Source organism: Mixophyes fleayi, chromosome 8, assembly GCF_038048845.1.
Source record: "Mixophyes fleayi isolate aMixFle1 chromosome 8, aMixFle1.hap1, whole genome shotgun sequence".
Lineage (NCBI taxonomy): Eukaryota > Metazoa > Chordata > Amphibia > Anura > Limnodynastidae > Mixophyes > Mixophyes fleayi.
The window spans coordinates 73,174,600-73,189,224 of NC_134409.1; the positions used below are offsets into that span (position 1 = coordinate 73,174,600).

A 14,625-nucleotide genomic window follows, 5' to 3' on the forward strand; every position below is an offset into this window, starting at 1 on the left:
CAGTGTCAGATAAACATATGGATGTAGAAGTACGTCATTTTTTTTTTAGCCTGTGCAGTAAAATTTCCATATTTTACGCTAAACAACTGGGTCTATGCCCAATTCAGCATGAGCCCCTTTGTGTCTAATTATCTGTATTAGGATTTAAAATATCTCTAACCTTGTCAAAGAAGTTTATTTTAAAATCACCCTTATATATCTGAGACAGAGCCATGTCTCCACATTCACAGAAACCTCTTTGACATCATAACTGAGATTGTAAATAAGAGTATGGCTCTGGCAGATATAAATCAGCGTTGCAGAACACTAGCTTGGGAGAACAAGTTGCTAGTCAGCTGTTCTAACGATTTCTGGAAAATGCGTCCCAGGGAGGAGGATAATGTTTGTTGTTTAGGACACAAGACTAGTACATTTTGTTCAGGCATATGGCCTTGTAATGTCTATAACAAATGGCTTGCATATTATGTGTGTGGGCAAAGGCTTGTATATTATAGGCATACAATGGCATATTTTTGTGTGGGACATAGCCGATATACATTATAGATCCCATATACACAGCTTATTATAATTACAAATAATTATATTCTGGCTCTGCTTTATAATGACCTGCTCTGATATTAATCTATTTTGCATAGTCATACGAATATGAATACCCTAACTCCCCTTCCCTTCTTAGCACCTTGCACATATTATGTTATAAAATTATTTGTTCAAAACTTTCCAGCCAGATTCTTAGCTCAAGGAGTGATTTGTCCAGATCTGCACAAGACCATACAGAATGTATATATTGGCAAAAGAGATTGCTAAAAGAATTCATGTGTTTTCATTGTGTCAGGCATGCCAAATGGCATTGTGGTTTGTGGAGTATCAGTGTACTCCAAATGATACCTGCGTGCCAATCTTCTAGGAACTTTTATTGGAGTGTCTGACATTTAGCAGCATGGTGTCCAGATTCACAAGCCCTACTGAACTGGTCAGACTATCGAAGTAGTTTGAGCCAAAGTTAAGAGACAATTAATCAGAACGGTTTTAAAAAGCCAACCTGAGCCCATTTGCCTCATTACTAGCACATAAGAACCATTGAAACATAATAATTGGGTTTCCTGCTGAACTTTTTTTTATTATGTTAAGTTTATTAAATCTCCTGGGAATCTTGTATTTATGCCAGACTCTCCCCATTCCTGCTACTTTCACCTTTTCCTTGCTTGTGATGTAGTATGTCCTGCATGTCAACCTAGGCTATGCCAATAAAGGTTAGAAAACCAAAATACTAAGTTGCAAAATTTTAAGTAATGTAACAAGAAACAGACACAAACATTTTTTGCATTTATTTCCCTTCTTCACATATAATGCCCTTAAAATAAAAAAAAAAAATTCTTGAGCATGGAACCAAAAGAAATCCTGACCTTTCTCCAAAGAAACAATGCAAAATTTGCTTAAGTGGAGTAAAAACAAAAAAACAAAAAATGTAATGTAATAGTATAAGGGTAAGGAGCCAAAATAATTGGATCATCTCAGCAAGTTGTCAGGCCCCGTCTCTCCATGTCTGCCTTGGGACGCCCGCCTGCCGCTGCTCCTTGCAACCAGACGCCATGCTTCCGACCACCTGCCCGTCAGAACCGTACATGCGCGCCCCGATACTGGGCAACTGGAAGTGATCTTGGACCCGGTGGCTGCTGGTGATGTCACAGCCCTGGTAATTAGGATCTGGACGAGCACTATTTAAGGAAGTCCCTGACACCCTTGGGGTGCCAGAGTATCAGGTCCTACCTCTACTCCAGCGTTCCTTATGTATCATATTGACTCCTGGGGTATTTGACTTCGGCCCGTTTCTGACTCCTCTCTGATTGTTCCCTGCCTGCTCTTTCTCCGTGGATTCTGACCTCGGCTTGTTGCCTGGCTCTTCTATTGGAACACGTGTTGGTGCCATCTTTGTCCGCCTGGTTCTGACCTAGATTGCCTGACCATTCTGCTTCTGCCTCGCTGAACTGGAGAACCGAGACCCGCGTGTCCCTGGCAGCTAAATCCAAACCTCCTTGCGGCATTCCCTGCTGAAGACCAGGGGAGCGTTAGACTCTGCACCTCCAGTTTCAGCAGTGCTAATATCAGCAGGTAGCACCACACTCTAGTGTGACTATCAAGTTCATTCAATTATAACTGAGAGGCAAGATTGGCACAGCACATTCTTTGGAACCTTCCTAGTGGTGTGGATTAGTTGGCTTGACATGGGAGAAATCTTTACTCACTTTACTCAGGAGAAGTAATGCAGCTTCTAAACCACTACCTTTGCAGTTATCTATAATTTTAAAACTAAAATGAGCAGTCTTTTACCCAAACCGTGTAAAATTAGGCAGAAATGTTAACGTGAAGATTGTTAACAGCCAGGATAACATTTACTGTAAACAATTTGACAGGAATCATTTTTAAACAAAAAATAGTCTATATAAGCTGCTATAAAGCATTATATACAAATGACACACAGAGTTATTACCTGATACTCTCTCATTTTTCTCAACACAAGTCTAAGGTCTTCTTTGGCTTTAGTAAGATCACTCTTCAGCATTTCTGTTTTTTCATTTTCTTCACATTTGAAATATAAACACACTTATGTTATATCCCATACAAATTTGTAGAAGCACAGTTCTATTGCAATATATTCACAAATTGATATTAGTACAAATAATGGAAATCCATTGAAAATATGACACTGCAGATGCATTTCTCTTCCTTCTTTCATTATTATATGTTTTTGATGCTTTTAATTCACTATTACAGTAAAATGTACAATAAATAACATTCTATAAAATTCTAAAAACATAAAGATTTGAAAAATATGATGCTAGAAATATTAACATTTTGGAGGACCTGTGATTCTCATCTAATAAAAACAGTATAAAGGCCAAACACAATTATTTATTTGTTTGGAGAGACCAGCTTTTATTTTGGAACTTAAAATCTGTCACATTATATGATGTTAAAACTATAATGTTACAATACATTTAAAATGTCAAAATTAATTACAAAATAAAAAGTTAGTAACCATTCAAACATTTAGGAAGTTAATTTTATTTAATGCTAGCTTTCTAACAAAATTTGTATTTGGAGGTCAATTTAAGGATACGTACAGGGAGGGGTGTATGGCCTGAACTGCTATGGATTTGGGCCTGTGGTATATGTGGGCTACATGTATCTGGATTGGCCACCCTGCTGTCCTATTTAGTGCTGCATGGTTCTGGTTAGTTACGGTTTACTTCCTTTAGGCTCACAAGTCACACTAGGTCCATATCACACTACTCTCTTATTAAAGTCTGTGTACATTTGTGTATCAACCACCCTTACACTGAAAGCTCCCTTCTTGTTAATTCTCCTGTTAGACAATAACCATTTTCTGTGTGCATGGAATTTTTTTCTTTTGTGGGAGAGAACATAGACAGGATGTTTCCCAGTTATACCAAGACCTGTATAACAAGCCTATTTACGAAGTACCATACTAGGAAGAATGGACCATCAATTGCGAATGGAAGTCAGGTAGCCTAGTCATCAACATCAGCATTGGAAGGGGTTCTTTACTGTATGTGTGGTTGTGATGGAAATTTCACTAACATAATTTTAAAATGTTATGGAACAGTTATCTGTAGCTCTAATTAATGGAAGACACAATAGGGGGTGACTGAGCCAGGGAATTCATCTGACTGAAAGATTCCCCTGTAAGGCTAGATTACCAACAGTCAAACGGGGTGATTTGTTTTTCTATAGATCAAAGCAAATAGAATTTAGGAAAGGTTAGGCAGGTTTAGTAAGATTTAAAAACAAGACTGAAGAAACAATAGGATTTGAATTGAGAAACAAGTGATCACACAGGATTGCCGAAGAAGAAACTTACCATTAACATCCAGCTCTTCAGATTTCATGCAGATGGACATGGGATGGTTTTGTGTGAATGCCTTAAAAAAAAGTTGATATATTTTAAATGGCTTCTTCTATAACACACCAAGGGATAAATGTATGAACCTTCGATTTCTGCAAGCTGCCAGAAATCGGCGGCTTTCGCATTTACAAACCATCGCCGTTTTAAATTTTCACTGCAAAGTCGCCGGTTTCCACATCACCATACTAATATGGTGATGTGGAAACCATTGAAAATAAGATTAAAAAATTATGAGATTGAATTGCAGCACTAAGGGTTAACTGTTTTGTAAAGAACACTATTATTACAATAATGAAAAAACTTAACAGCAGCCTTGGATGCCCAACAAATTCTACTGTAGTGAATAGAGGAAAAGTTATTAATAATTTAATTTCATCTTACTGTGGATATAAATTATCAATAAAAAAATGGACAGAGCTCCATTTAACTGATGACTTCTAACTTATATCATCCAATATTAAAGTTAGCACTGGAATTTAAGTTACTCAACAGGCATAGAACAATACATTGCCAGGCGCCATAGGAAAGTTTGCTGTAACCTCCTAGGACCCCACAGAGCAGGGAGGGTCCTCTGCCTTTGCATGTGCCAACTGCTCATGCACTGCTCAGAAGAGAAAAATTTTCTTTTTAGAGAAGTGGTAGTCTTGGGATGATGTGGGAGCCCGGGAGCTGCAGGTGGTCATCCGCTGATGCCTTGGGGTGTGTGTGTGTGTGTGTGCCTGCATTGCTGGGCTCCTCTCACCTCCGGGCCTATTAGCAGCCACATCCTCTGCACCTACAGTAGATCTGTCACAGTTACACAGTCTTATCAATGTTACTATGATCCTTATCATGACAATATTGTTTGAATATAGACATATTTTCACTAAACCAAGGTAGTAATGACTATTATTGAACAACTTGCTAGCTAATTTATATTGGATAATCAAATATACACTTCACAGCAGGTGTGTAAAGTACTGTTAGGCACTGGTACCAGGAGCTCAAGGTCATGTTTAGAAATAGTTTTTTGTATTATTACATTTTAAATTATAGAAACTTATTGATGTTTAAATGGCTTTGGGGCACAAGCATAGTTATAGTGCAGATATTTTCTTTTGGAATTTTACTATAATTATGGGGCATGTATGTGCTCTTTGTATTTGTTGACCCTACTTCAAGAAGAATTGTGATCAATATAAACTCTTAAAATCACTTTTGGATTACAAACAAATTACATAACCTGTATATTGCTGTAAAACGGTGATGGCACCATAACAACAGCCTCAACAGGGCTCAAGGGTTGTCCTTGGTCACTAAAGGGAGCTGCACGCTACACTTATAGTGAAGCAGTGGGGAGCATTATGGTGCTATAAAACCCATTAGTGTTACGCTTGCCAATTCCGGAAACATAATATCAATCACAGCCACATGTTCATGCCCACCGCTGGTGTAATATATTCAGAGTGAAAGTACAGAAAATAAGCTAGTCAGAAGGAAGTAAGCCAAGGCTAAATATTACAGCATCTGACGTCTGCTCCTGAATTGAATAATATCTTTTTAGAAAAACAAAACTGTAAAAGTACCTGAATTATTTTCTCCTTTTCCTGCAGAAGTTTTTGGAGGTGGGTAAAATTACTCAAATGCTCCCCAGATTGATTCACACCAGCATTTTGCTGTTCTTTTAATGAGCAATTTTGACAAATTACTGTCTGATCCATTTTTTCTGAAGAGATCTACAAACAAAATAATAGTATGTTTAAAATGTGTTAAAGTGCTATGAAATATACTGGGAAATACACGGTAACAATTACCCAGACATACCATTAAATTCTGTCTGACACAGGAGGAATTACAGATAAGTAAAACTGAAAAGCACTGACAGGAAGTTATAAACCACGGAGTCCAACCTCTGTCATGGGTAAATATTTGGAGTGATAGTAAGAGATACTATTCTGATAATTATTATTGTAGCTATACTAATAAGTGAGTATGGTTTTAGGACACACTTGCCTACTTTTGAAAGATCATTTCAGGGAGACTGTGCAAGCAACAACTATGTGCTGCATATAGCAGGGCTGAACGGAAGATAGCAAGGTTGCATTAAATTACATTTTTATCATCACTTACGTACACACACACACACACACACACACACACACACACATACACGCTGGCACTTCAGGAGGCACATTTGCAGGTTTTCTAGAGGGGGTTTGATATTCCATGCTGCCAGAGCAGGCATGACCATCATGGAAGGGGTATAGATATCATTTTAGCCATTTAGTCACTCTCCAACCCCCTACTTTTAGGTGCACACAGCTTACCCTTAAAGAGAAGTACAGTGTGAAGTGGGACATACCTCCCAAATGTTCTTTCAGTGGGAACAAAGTCCTGACTGAGCGGGACAGACACCCAAAATTAGGACTTCCTCACCAGAATCAGGACAGTTGGCAGTGCTCACTCAGAAGACAAGTCAGGAAAAATCAAAAACAAAACACAGTCCCACCCCAGGTTACGCTGGGTCAGGGCTTACCTTTCTCTTAAGGAAGTGGACAAACAGAGAGTAGAAAGAGAGCAATGCAGAGAGCAGTGAGTAGCAAAAGATCATCTCAAGAAAGTGTCCAATCCAGTGAAACATCAAACTGGTGAGCTGAAGCTATGTAAATTTATTTACGATGCATTTATAGTCTGATTATTGTATTTCTGAATTTGTTTACTTTCATATATTTGTAAGTGTGTTTATGCTATCATTAATGCAAACATTAATCACTGCTGGCCATTCAGAGTATGACTCAGGCCTGTCCAGTGTAAGACCTCAATTAAAGATTGCTTTGTCCATATCATAGTTCATCAGTGTAAGATTGGGGTTTTCTATAGTTAGCAAGTGAAGTGCTATAGAAACATCCTCAATAAAACAATGAAAAAGGCTAGTGAGAACTTTATGATGCTGCTTAGAAACCATTTTATCACAATGACAAATTTCCACCTTGCCAACATCTGCTCCTAACATTGGACACTGACTATAAAGCTACACTAGCTTTTGGGTAAGAATAAAGCACCATAGAATACTTGATGATAAGACTGAGTGCATTATGTAGACCAGTGATTGGCAACTTGGCTTAACTTGAGAGAGATATGTGAACTATATATCTTCTATAAAACGTTGGTGGATTTCAAAAGCCTGAAACCTATTGCTGTATTACTGTGGGGTTGTTGTATTTAATTGCCTCACCATTGTCAGGAGTTCCATGACCTCTCTCATGTGCTCTTCAGCTTGCTGGCTCCTAGTGAATACAGCATCCTGCAGCATCTTCTCTTTTCTCAGTAGACATATTTTTAACTCTTCAATCATCTCTTTACTGCCAACTTCAGACTTGCCCAGAAAGCATGCTGTCATCTCCTAGAATATGCACAACATTACTGCACTTGTTTGTGGGCGTTAACTAAATAACAAGTGACCCAGTGCTGAAACAATCTAAACAATGAGGGTCTGATTCATGTCCGAATGCAACTTGCACGTAAGTTGCTTTTTAAAATTAAAACAATTTGAATCTGGGTGTAGGTAAGCGCTGCCTAGACAGTACTTGTAGCCATATATAGACACACAGAACAGACTGCCATATACACACATGCATATGTATAATATAAGGTCACATCAGAACACATGCAAATTGTATTTGATAAACAAACAGCAACTCTTAACACTATAATCATTTATATAAATTTATTTTAAAATTACATTATTTACATAAACAAAGATGATTTCAATGTGTACTGTACACACAATGTGCCTTTATAGTATATCTTCGTAGCATACATTTCTTATGTGATATTGGCACACATAAGTGTACTTTTCAATTATAAGACTTAGTCAGTCTTCACTATCAGTCAGCATTTACACCTGCCCTGTAGTGGGTGTAAAATATACGGATGAAAACAAGCGCACTTCCAAAAAAAAACACAGGACTTGAATCGTTTACATCTGTGTCGGAATGCACATGTACATGACCTATGTTAGTACATCACTGCCCTCCCCTGTTCTTCCTCTGAAGTCAAAGGGAGTAGTAAGTGTCATTTTTATTGCGTTCATTGGCGTAATGTCCATTTCTGGACTTGCACAGAGCAGAATCAAGCAAGACAAGTAAATGGACGTAGGTCCAAACATGAATCGGGTCCAATAAGTATCATTTTCAAACACAAAAAATGTGGTCACAGAGTGCTTCTTTATGTGTCCCTATTTGTCTGCCTAGCACATTTCAATGAGACACTTTACGTTATAAATCAAATTACTATTTTCATATGCCAGCTTAAATTAATTAAATGGCAGCATATGTGGTCTGAGCAGATAACTGTCAACCAATTACAAGGCTAGTTACAGACAACGTAGACTGGTTTCCATTATGACAGGGAAACTCCATGCATGTCTCTCTGCTACTGAGAAAACCAACTCCAGGCTGTTCAGAGCAGGGCTGATGTCTCTATAGGCTATGGACGCTGAGGAAAGTAACAAGATTCAGACCCCTGTGCCACCCATGGTGAAAGGGACCAATGTAGGAAACTGCCATTTTACAGTACCTTAGATGTGTTACTTTTGTGCATTTAAATGTTTTTAGTGTGGCTGTCAAAGTGTGTCAAAGCGTACCTAAAAATGCATTGTCCCCTAAAAGTGTAACTGGAGAGTAAAATTTGTTCCATTAAAAATAAGGGACACCCATTCTCCAACACCAAAAACCAAGATTCATTGAGAAAAAGGGTGCGCTCCATCCTGCTAAGCAGAGAATGCCCCTGTAAATGTGCATTCTCTATCACTTTATCTAAATTCAATTATCTTGTGCCACAAAACAAATATCATTTTTACACATTGGTACCCAAGAACACCCATGCTTAATCCATACTCTGCAAAGACCATCCGTATCCTATCCAAATTTTCACAGCATAAAATAACGGTTTAAAACATGATCTATAACCTGCTCTTACTATCAATGACAACCTCCTCAAAAGAAGTACATAACTGTAAACAACTAATTAACAATCTATTATATATTTAGTTGCAATAAAAGTATTATTATAACAGTTACTCACTGTGTACTTTTTATGTTCTCACCTCAATCTCTTTGTTCCTCTCTTGAAGAGTGTTTTGCAGCTGCAGCATAATGGACTCCCTCTCGTTCAGTGAGCATCTGTATTTTTCCTCCGTTTCCTGTTTTAACCACTGCAGATTTTTGTAATCAGCAGTGATCTGTTCAAGTTCCAAGTCCTTAGCCTTCACAAGGTTGTCCAAACTCTAAAAGGCATGCATTTGGTCTAACTTGTTAAAGATAGTTATTTAAATATACATGCATGTCCAAGAAAAGGCTGGTTGTGTAGCCATTAATGCTACATTGATTCTTTGCCTTGAAATAATAGTAACTCTTAACTGCAAAAAAAAGTTAATCGTATGGCTGACTGTATTGTGAATTTGTTAAATAAAATCTTCTTCATAAACTGTGTTATAAACGTTAACAAGCCATCTAACTTGGCATAACATTCATTTTAATGAATTTGGGGTTAGCCTACATTTATTTATATTAAGTTTTATTCACAACTTAGGCATTGACATCTGATGTTAAGTTTAACGTATGTCCACTTAAAAGAATGTTTTTGTTTTGACAGTCATGGCTAAAAAAAATGATGGTAGTCATTTGTAAGTGCAGTGTTAAGGTATTTCCAATAAAAGTTGTGTTGTTACCATATTTTGTGAACAAGCACCTTTTTACATTGGATGTTCATTACAAAAATGTTTATGCCATACCTCTCCCCTTTCATTAGCAGTCCATAGGTTGCAAGCTCTCCCTTGGGAACAGGAGCCTATTTTTTTTAAATTATATGGTATTGCTATGGAACCTGTTATTTTGTATTTAAATCTCACCCAAAACTGCAGGAAGGGGGAATTGTTAAAAAGATGGGTCCTTCCATCATTTTAATGGTAATTATGTAAATACATTAGTATACAATATAGTTTTATTTTGCATCTGTTTCAATACTTAAATTACATTTTGTCAAGTAAATAATTTACCTGATGGCTTCAGGCTGTTGTCCATACAGTAAGAAATTCCCAAGGCGCCTGAAAGTGGGATCTGAAAGTGTTTAATACAAACTGACAAAGTGTAAAAATCACATGCATTAACATATTCCAATTACCAATGAACATATCATAGCAGGTAGATAGTGGGTCAAAAGAATAGGTAGATGCAAATGGAGTTCCTGTATGTAAAGATACACCTTACATTTTATTATCTTGAGTTACTCTTCATTTACATCTCTTTCTACTATTGGAAGGACTTTTACCGGCGACAGTATTCAACCGCTACAGATCTTCACTGCATGCGCGATGAAAGGACCGCGGGTGACATTTAGATCTACCTATCCTTTTGACCCGCTATCTACCTGCTATGATATGCTCATTGGTAACTGGAATATGTTGATGCATGTGATTTTTACACTTTGTCAGTTTGTATTAGATCTTTTAGATCCCACTTTCAGGCGCCTTGGGAATTTCTTACAATTTGTCCGCATAGGAGGGTTGGAACCCCCTCCTCCCATCCCATATTTTGGCAGCCATATACACGCATTCCCAGAGAGCGCATACACCTATATATTTCACATCTGTTGTCCATACAGGTTCTAAATCACTTATAGTTTCATCCTGTGTGGCACCATCATTATTTCTACTAACTCTGGGTACAAGTTGGCATAAAGCAGAGAACTCACAACCTAGAAGTGTGAGCAATCAAGGTGAATTTACAGAAAGCACCAACACTATTTTGGAACCTACTAGGATAACATTTCAAATTTCATAGACCTGAATTTATAACCATCTGGTTTGCAGATCAAAGTTATTAAGTTTTCTACTTTCTAATGAATGAATGAAAGGATTAAATAAAACACTTTTGAATGGTGCTTTTCAACACTTCTGCTTGTGTTCAGGAAGTGTGGGAAGATTAAAATGACCTTTAACAAGTGAACTTGAAAATGACCTTGGGCATTTCATAGCACTATCTTTCCTACTACTTCTGACTTTTTTTTTAAGTACAAAAGACCTTTCAGAGCTGCCCTATCTCCTTTTCACTGCAGGACATTTTTTATATGCTGAAAATCATTCCATCTTTTTAAGGCCATGATTTAAAAAACAGTGTATATTATGCTTTAACACTGCCATACACATCATAACAATAATGGATGTCTCATCCAAGAGTACTTTACATGTTTTGAAAAAGAACATACGTTTATTGTCTCCTCATTCCCGGAAAGAACGTTACTCAGTCTCTCCAAGTCATGCTCTCTCTCGCGGATAATTATTTTTAGCTGCTGCATCTCCTTTTCTTTCTCTTCCAGAGCACAGAATTTATCATCAACAGCCTGCTGTTTTGTTGAACAGAAGTGTGAGTATTCTTATTCAATATTTCTATGAAATGTGCAATTTATATGACATTTATATATGACTCTACATAGCTATGCAGAATTGTAATGCTTTGCTTCAACAAGCTGTTAGGACTGCTGTTATAGATGAGATTTTAGAACCTAACTGAGGTCTTCACCTTTAGCAGCCACCTTTACCATAGAACTATACTTGCTCGGAGGTACTCGGATGCCCCCAGGACTTAAGCTCAAGGTATCTAAATAACCACAGCGCAGGAGGTAAGCGGAATGCTGGAGACGAATGTAAGGATAAGGCTAGGGTCGTTGGAAACTTGCAAGCAGGATAACCAAGGGACAGGCAAAAGGTCTGGGCAGGCAGCGTACAAGATTAATCCGAAAACAGGCAATAGTCAAGGGGCACAGGAGTTCAAGCAGGATCCAGAAAACAGGCCGAGGTCACAACAGGGATTCAGGTCACAGATATATGATATCTTCGGGAGGAAAAAGCAGGTCAGCACACGTGCAGCACACAGGATGCTATAACTGGCAGGGAGGCTAAGCTCAATCAGTCTCAGGAGGCTGCTAATTAATTACTAGTTTAGAACTGGCATAGGGAATAACATAACCCAGGAACGTGTATAAATATATAAATGTACCAATTTAATTCATAACAGAGCTCCCCCTGGAGTTGTAGAATGTCCATACACACTCCTAAATCTGCCACAAAGATAGCCCCAAACAAAAGGCCAAACAAAAATAGTAACCGCATTATAGTAACTTGCATGCGCCCGGCTGTTAGATCACGGCAGAACGCGGCGCTATTGGCAGAGGGCATCCCGACCGTTGTTCTGGCAATGGTCGAAATGGAAGAGGAAATGACGTCTCAGTCGTCATGGTGACGGCCGGACGTAGCTTAGAGAGGGCAGAGAGTCTCGTGACACAAGCCAAATATTTTATTTCCCATAACGGCATTTATTAAAGCAAATAATAGTCCAAACCTTTCCTCCAGAATACACCCACCTTACCTGAAGATAGGAACCGGACTCTGCATTATATATCTAGGAAGCTGCTGCTGGTGGGGATAATCCATCTAGTACTATTCAGCCGAATAAAGTGCTTCTATTCAGATCTATCTAATAGAGCTGAAGGGATTGTGTGCTGCAGTGACTGCCCTGACATATAAACTTTACAGTGAGCTCCAGCCACTACCTTGGGGAGGGTGACTGAATAGTGGATAACTCCATTACATTTCTGTTCAAAGGTCCACTGCATAACATTGCTGACATACCATGCAAACTATGAATTATATAAATGTAACATGTACTGCAAGTTTTGTATGTACATAGCTTTATATGAATCATGATGTGATATTACAAGTGAATTGCAATTCAATGAACTCTTTGATTTTTTATTTGCTACATACAATATTAAACATATTTAATGCAATATTAAACCTACTTTATATACAAGTACAGTTTATTTACCTCTAAGGCAGCATCTCTTTCTTTGATTCTCTGACGTAGTTTTTCCAACATGTGCTCGTTACCAGCGGGGATTTTTTCTAAGCTCTCTTGACAATGTAAGACATCCATGTACTCCTAACAGAACATTGAAAAAAGCATAAACCCGTTAACTGGTTACATTTTCTGGAGTATAGCAGTGTAACTATTTTAAAAGAGACAGTCACTCAAAGTGTTTTTTTTAAATTATTGGAACACCAGTCCCCAACTAACCAGGCCCATACCGATTGTGATATGCTCACTCCCCTTGGACCCCAGAACAGTTTGGTGTCCAAGGCATTGGAGCACTGCTGTTCTGAACCTTAAGAAGGGGGATTAATATAAAAAAAGAGAATTTGGGTGGAAATGTCCTTTACAATAATTTCAAAATGAAACATACTTTACATCGTAATTGAAATTCCGAAATGAGGGTAGACATCCTTAATTTGATTTGTTGAACTAGACATGCTCACATATATTCTGAACTCTCCTGATAAATAACCTCACTCACTTGCAACATGTGCTCTTTCTGGGATACTGTTTGTTTTAATCTCTGGATGCTCTGCTCCTGAGCAAGTAGCTTTGTACATTTATCTTCTTCCACTCTCTTAAGGTGTTGACTTTTCTCATGCAGTTCTCTCTGAAGATTATGTAAAGCTCCATGCAGCTCCTGACAAACACAGATTATATAGGTTAATATTTACCAAGCTTCTGTATTGCAGCACGTTTTTTTTTGCTAAACAGATACATGATATATACAGTCAAGTCCATAAATATTGGGACATCGACACAATTCTCATATTTTGGGCTCTATGCACCACCATTGTGGATTTAAAATGAAACTAACAAGATGTGCTTTAACTGCAGACTTTCAGCTTTAATTTGAGGGTATTTACATCCAAATCAGGTGAACGGTGTAGTAATTACAACAGTTTCTATATGTGCCTTCCACTTTTTAAGGGACCAAAAGTAATGGGACAATCGACTCAAAAGCTATTTCATGGACATGTGTGGGCTATTCCCTCGGTATTTCAATATCAATTAAGCAGGTAAAAGGTCTGGAGTTGATTCTAGGTGTGACATTTGCATTTGGAATCTGTTGCTGTCGACTCTCAATATGAGATCCAAAGAGCTGTCACTATCAGTGAAGCAAGCCATCATTAAATCAAAACAAACCCATCAGAGACATAGCAAAAACATTAGGTGTGGCCAAATCAACTGTTTGGAACATTCTTAAAATGAAAGAACGCACCGGAGAGCTCAGCAACACCAAAAGACACGGAAGACCAGGTAAAAGGTCTGGAGTTGATTCTAGGTGTGACATTTGCATTTGGAATCTGTTGCTGTCGACTCTCAATATGAGATCCAAAGAGCTGTCACTATCAGTGAAGCAAGCCATCATTAAATCAAAACAAACCCATCAGAGACATAGCAAAAACATTAGGTGTGGCCAAATCAACTGTTTGGAACATTCTTAAAAAGAAAGAACGCACCGGAGAGCTCAGCAACACCAAAAGACACGGAAGACCACAGAAAACAACTGTGGTGGATGACAGAAGAATTTTTTCCCTGGTGAGGAAAAACCCCTTCACAACAGTTGGCCAAATCAAGAACACTCTCCAGGAGGTAGGTGTATATGTGTCAAAGTCAACAATCAAGAGAAGACTTCACAAGAGTGAATATAGAGGGTTCACCACAAGATGTAAACCATTTGTGAGCCACAAAAACAGGAAGACCAGATTAGAGTTTGGCAAACAACATCTAAAAAAGCCATTACAGTTCTGGGACAACATCCTATGGACAGATGAGACAAAGATC

At 38.1% G+C, this 14,625-nt stretch overlaps 1 protein-coding gene across 7 annotated transcripts in view; it reads right to left on the reverse strand.

Moving 5' to 3' along the window:
* Positions 1–14,625, reverse strand: part of PDE4DIP (phosphodiesterase 4D interacting protein) — a 309,241-nt gene that overhangs the window by 123,973 nt on the left and 170,643 nt on the right. For 6 of the 7 annotated variants that reach the window (XM_075182734.1, XM_075182729.1, XM_075182736.1 and 3 more), the window contains 8 exons: positions 13,319–13,477; positions 12,793–12,906; positions 11,174–11,311; positions 9,015–9,194; positions 7,143–7,310; positions 5,494–5,643; positions 3,884–3,944; positions 2,492–2,580 (listed from right to left, as the gene is read on the reverse strand). In XM_075182734.1, coding sequence (XP_075038835.1) covers positions 2,492–2,580; positions 3,884–3,944; positions 5,494–5,643; positions 7,143–7,310; positions 9,015–9,194; positions 11,174–11,311; positions 12,793–12,906; positions 13,319–13,477 — 1,059 coding nt within the window. The remainder of the gene's footprint in view (positions 1–2,491; positions 2,581–3,883; positions 3,945–5,493; positions 5,644–7,142; positions 7,311–9,014; positions 9,195–11,173; positions 11,312–12,792; positions 12,907–13,318; positions 13,478–14,625) is intronic. The other variant, XM_075182733.1, reaches the window with a different exon arrangement.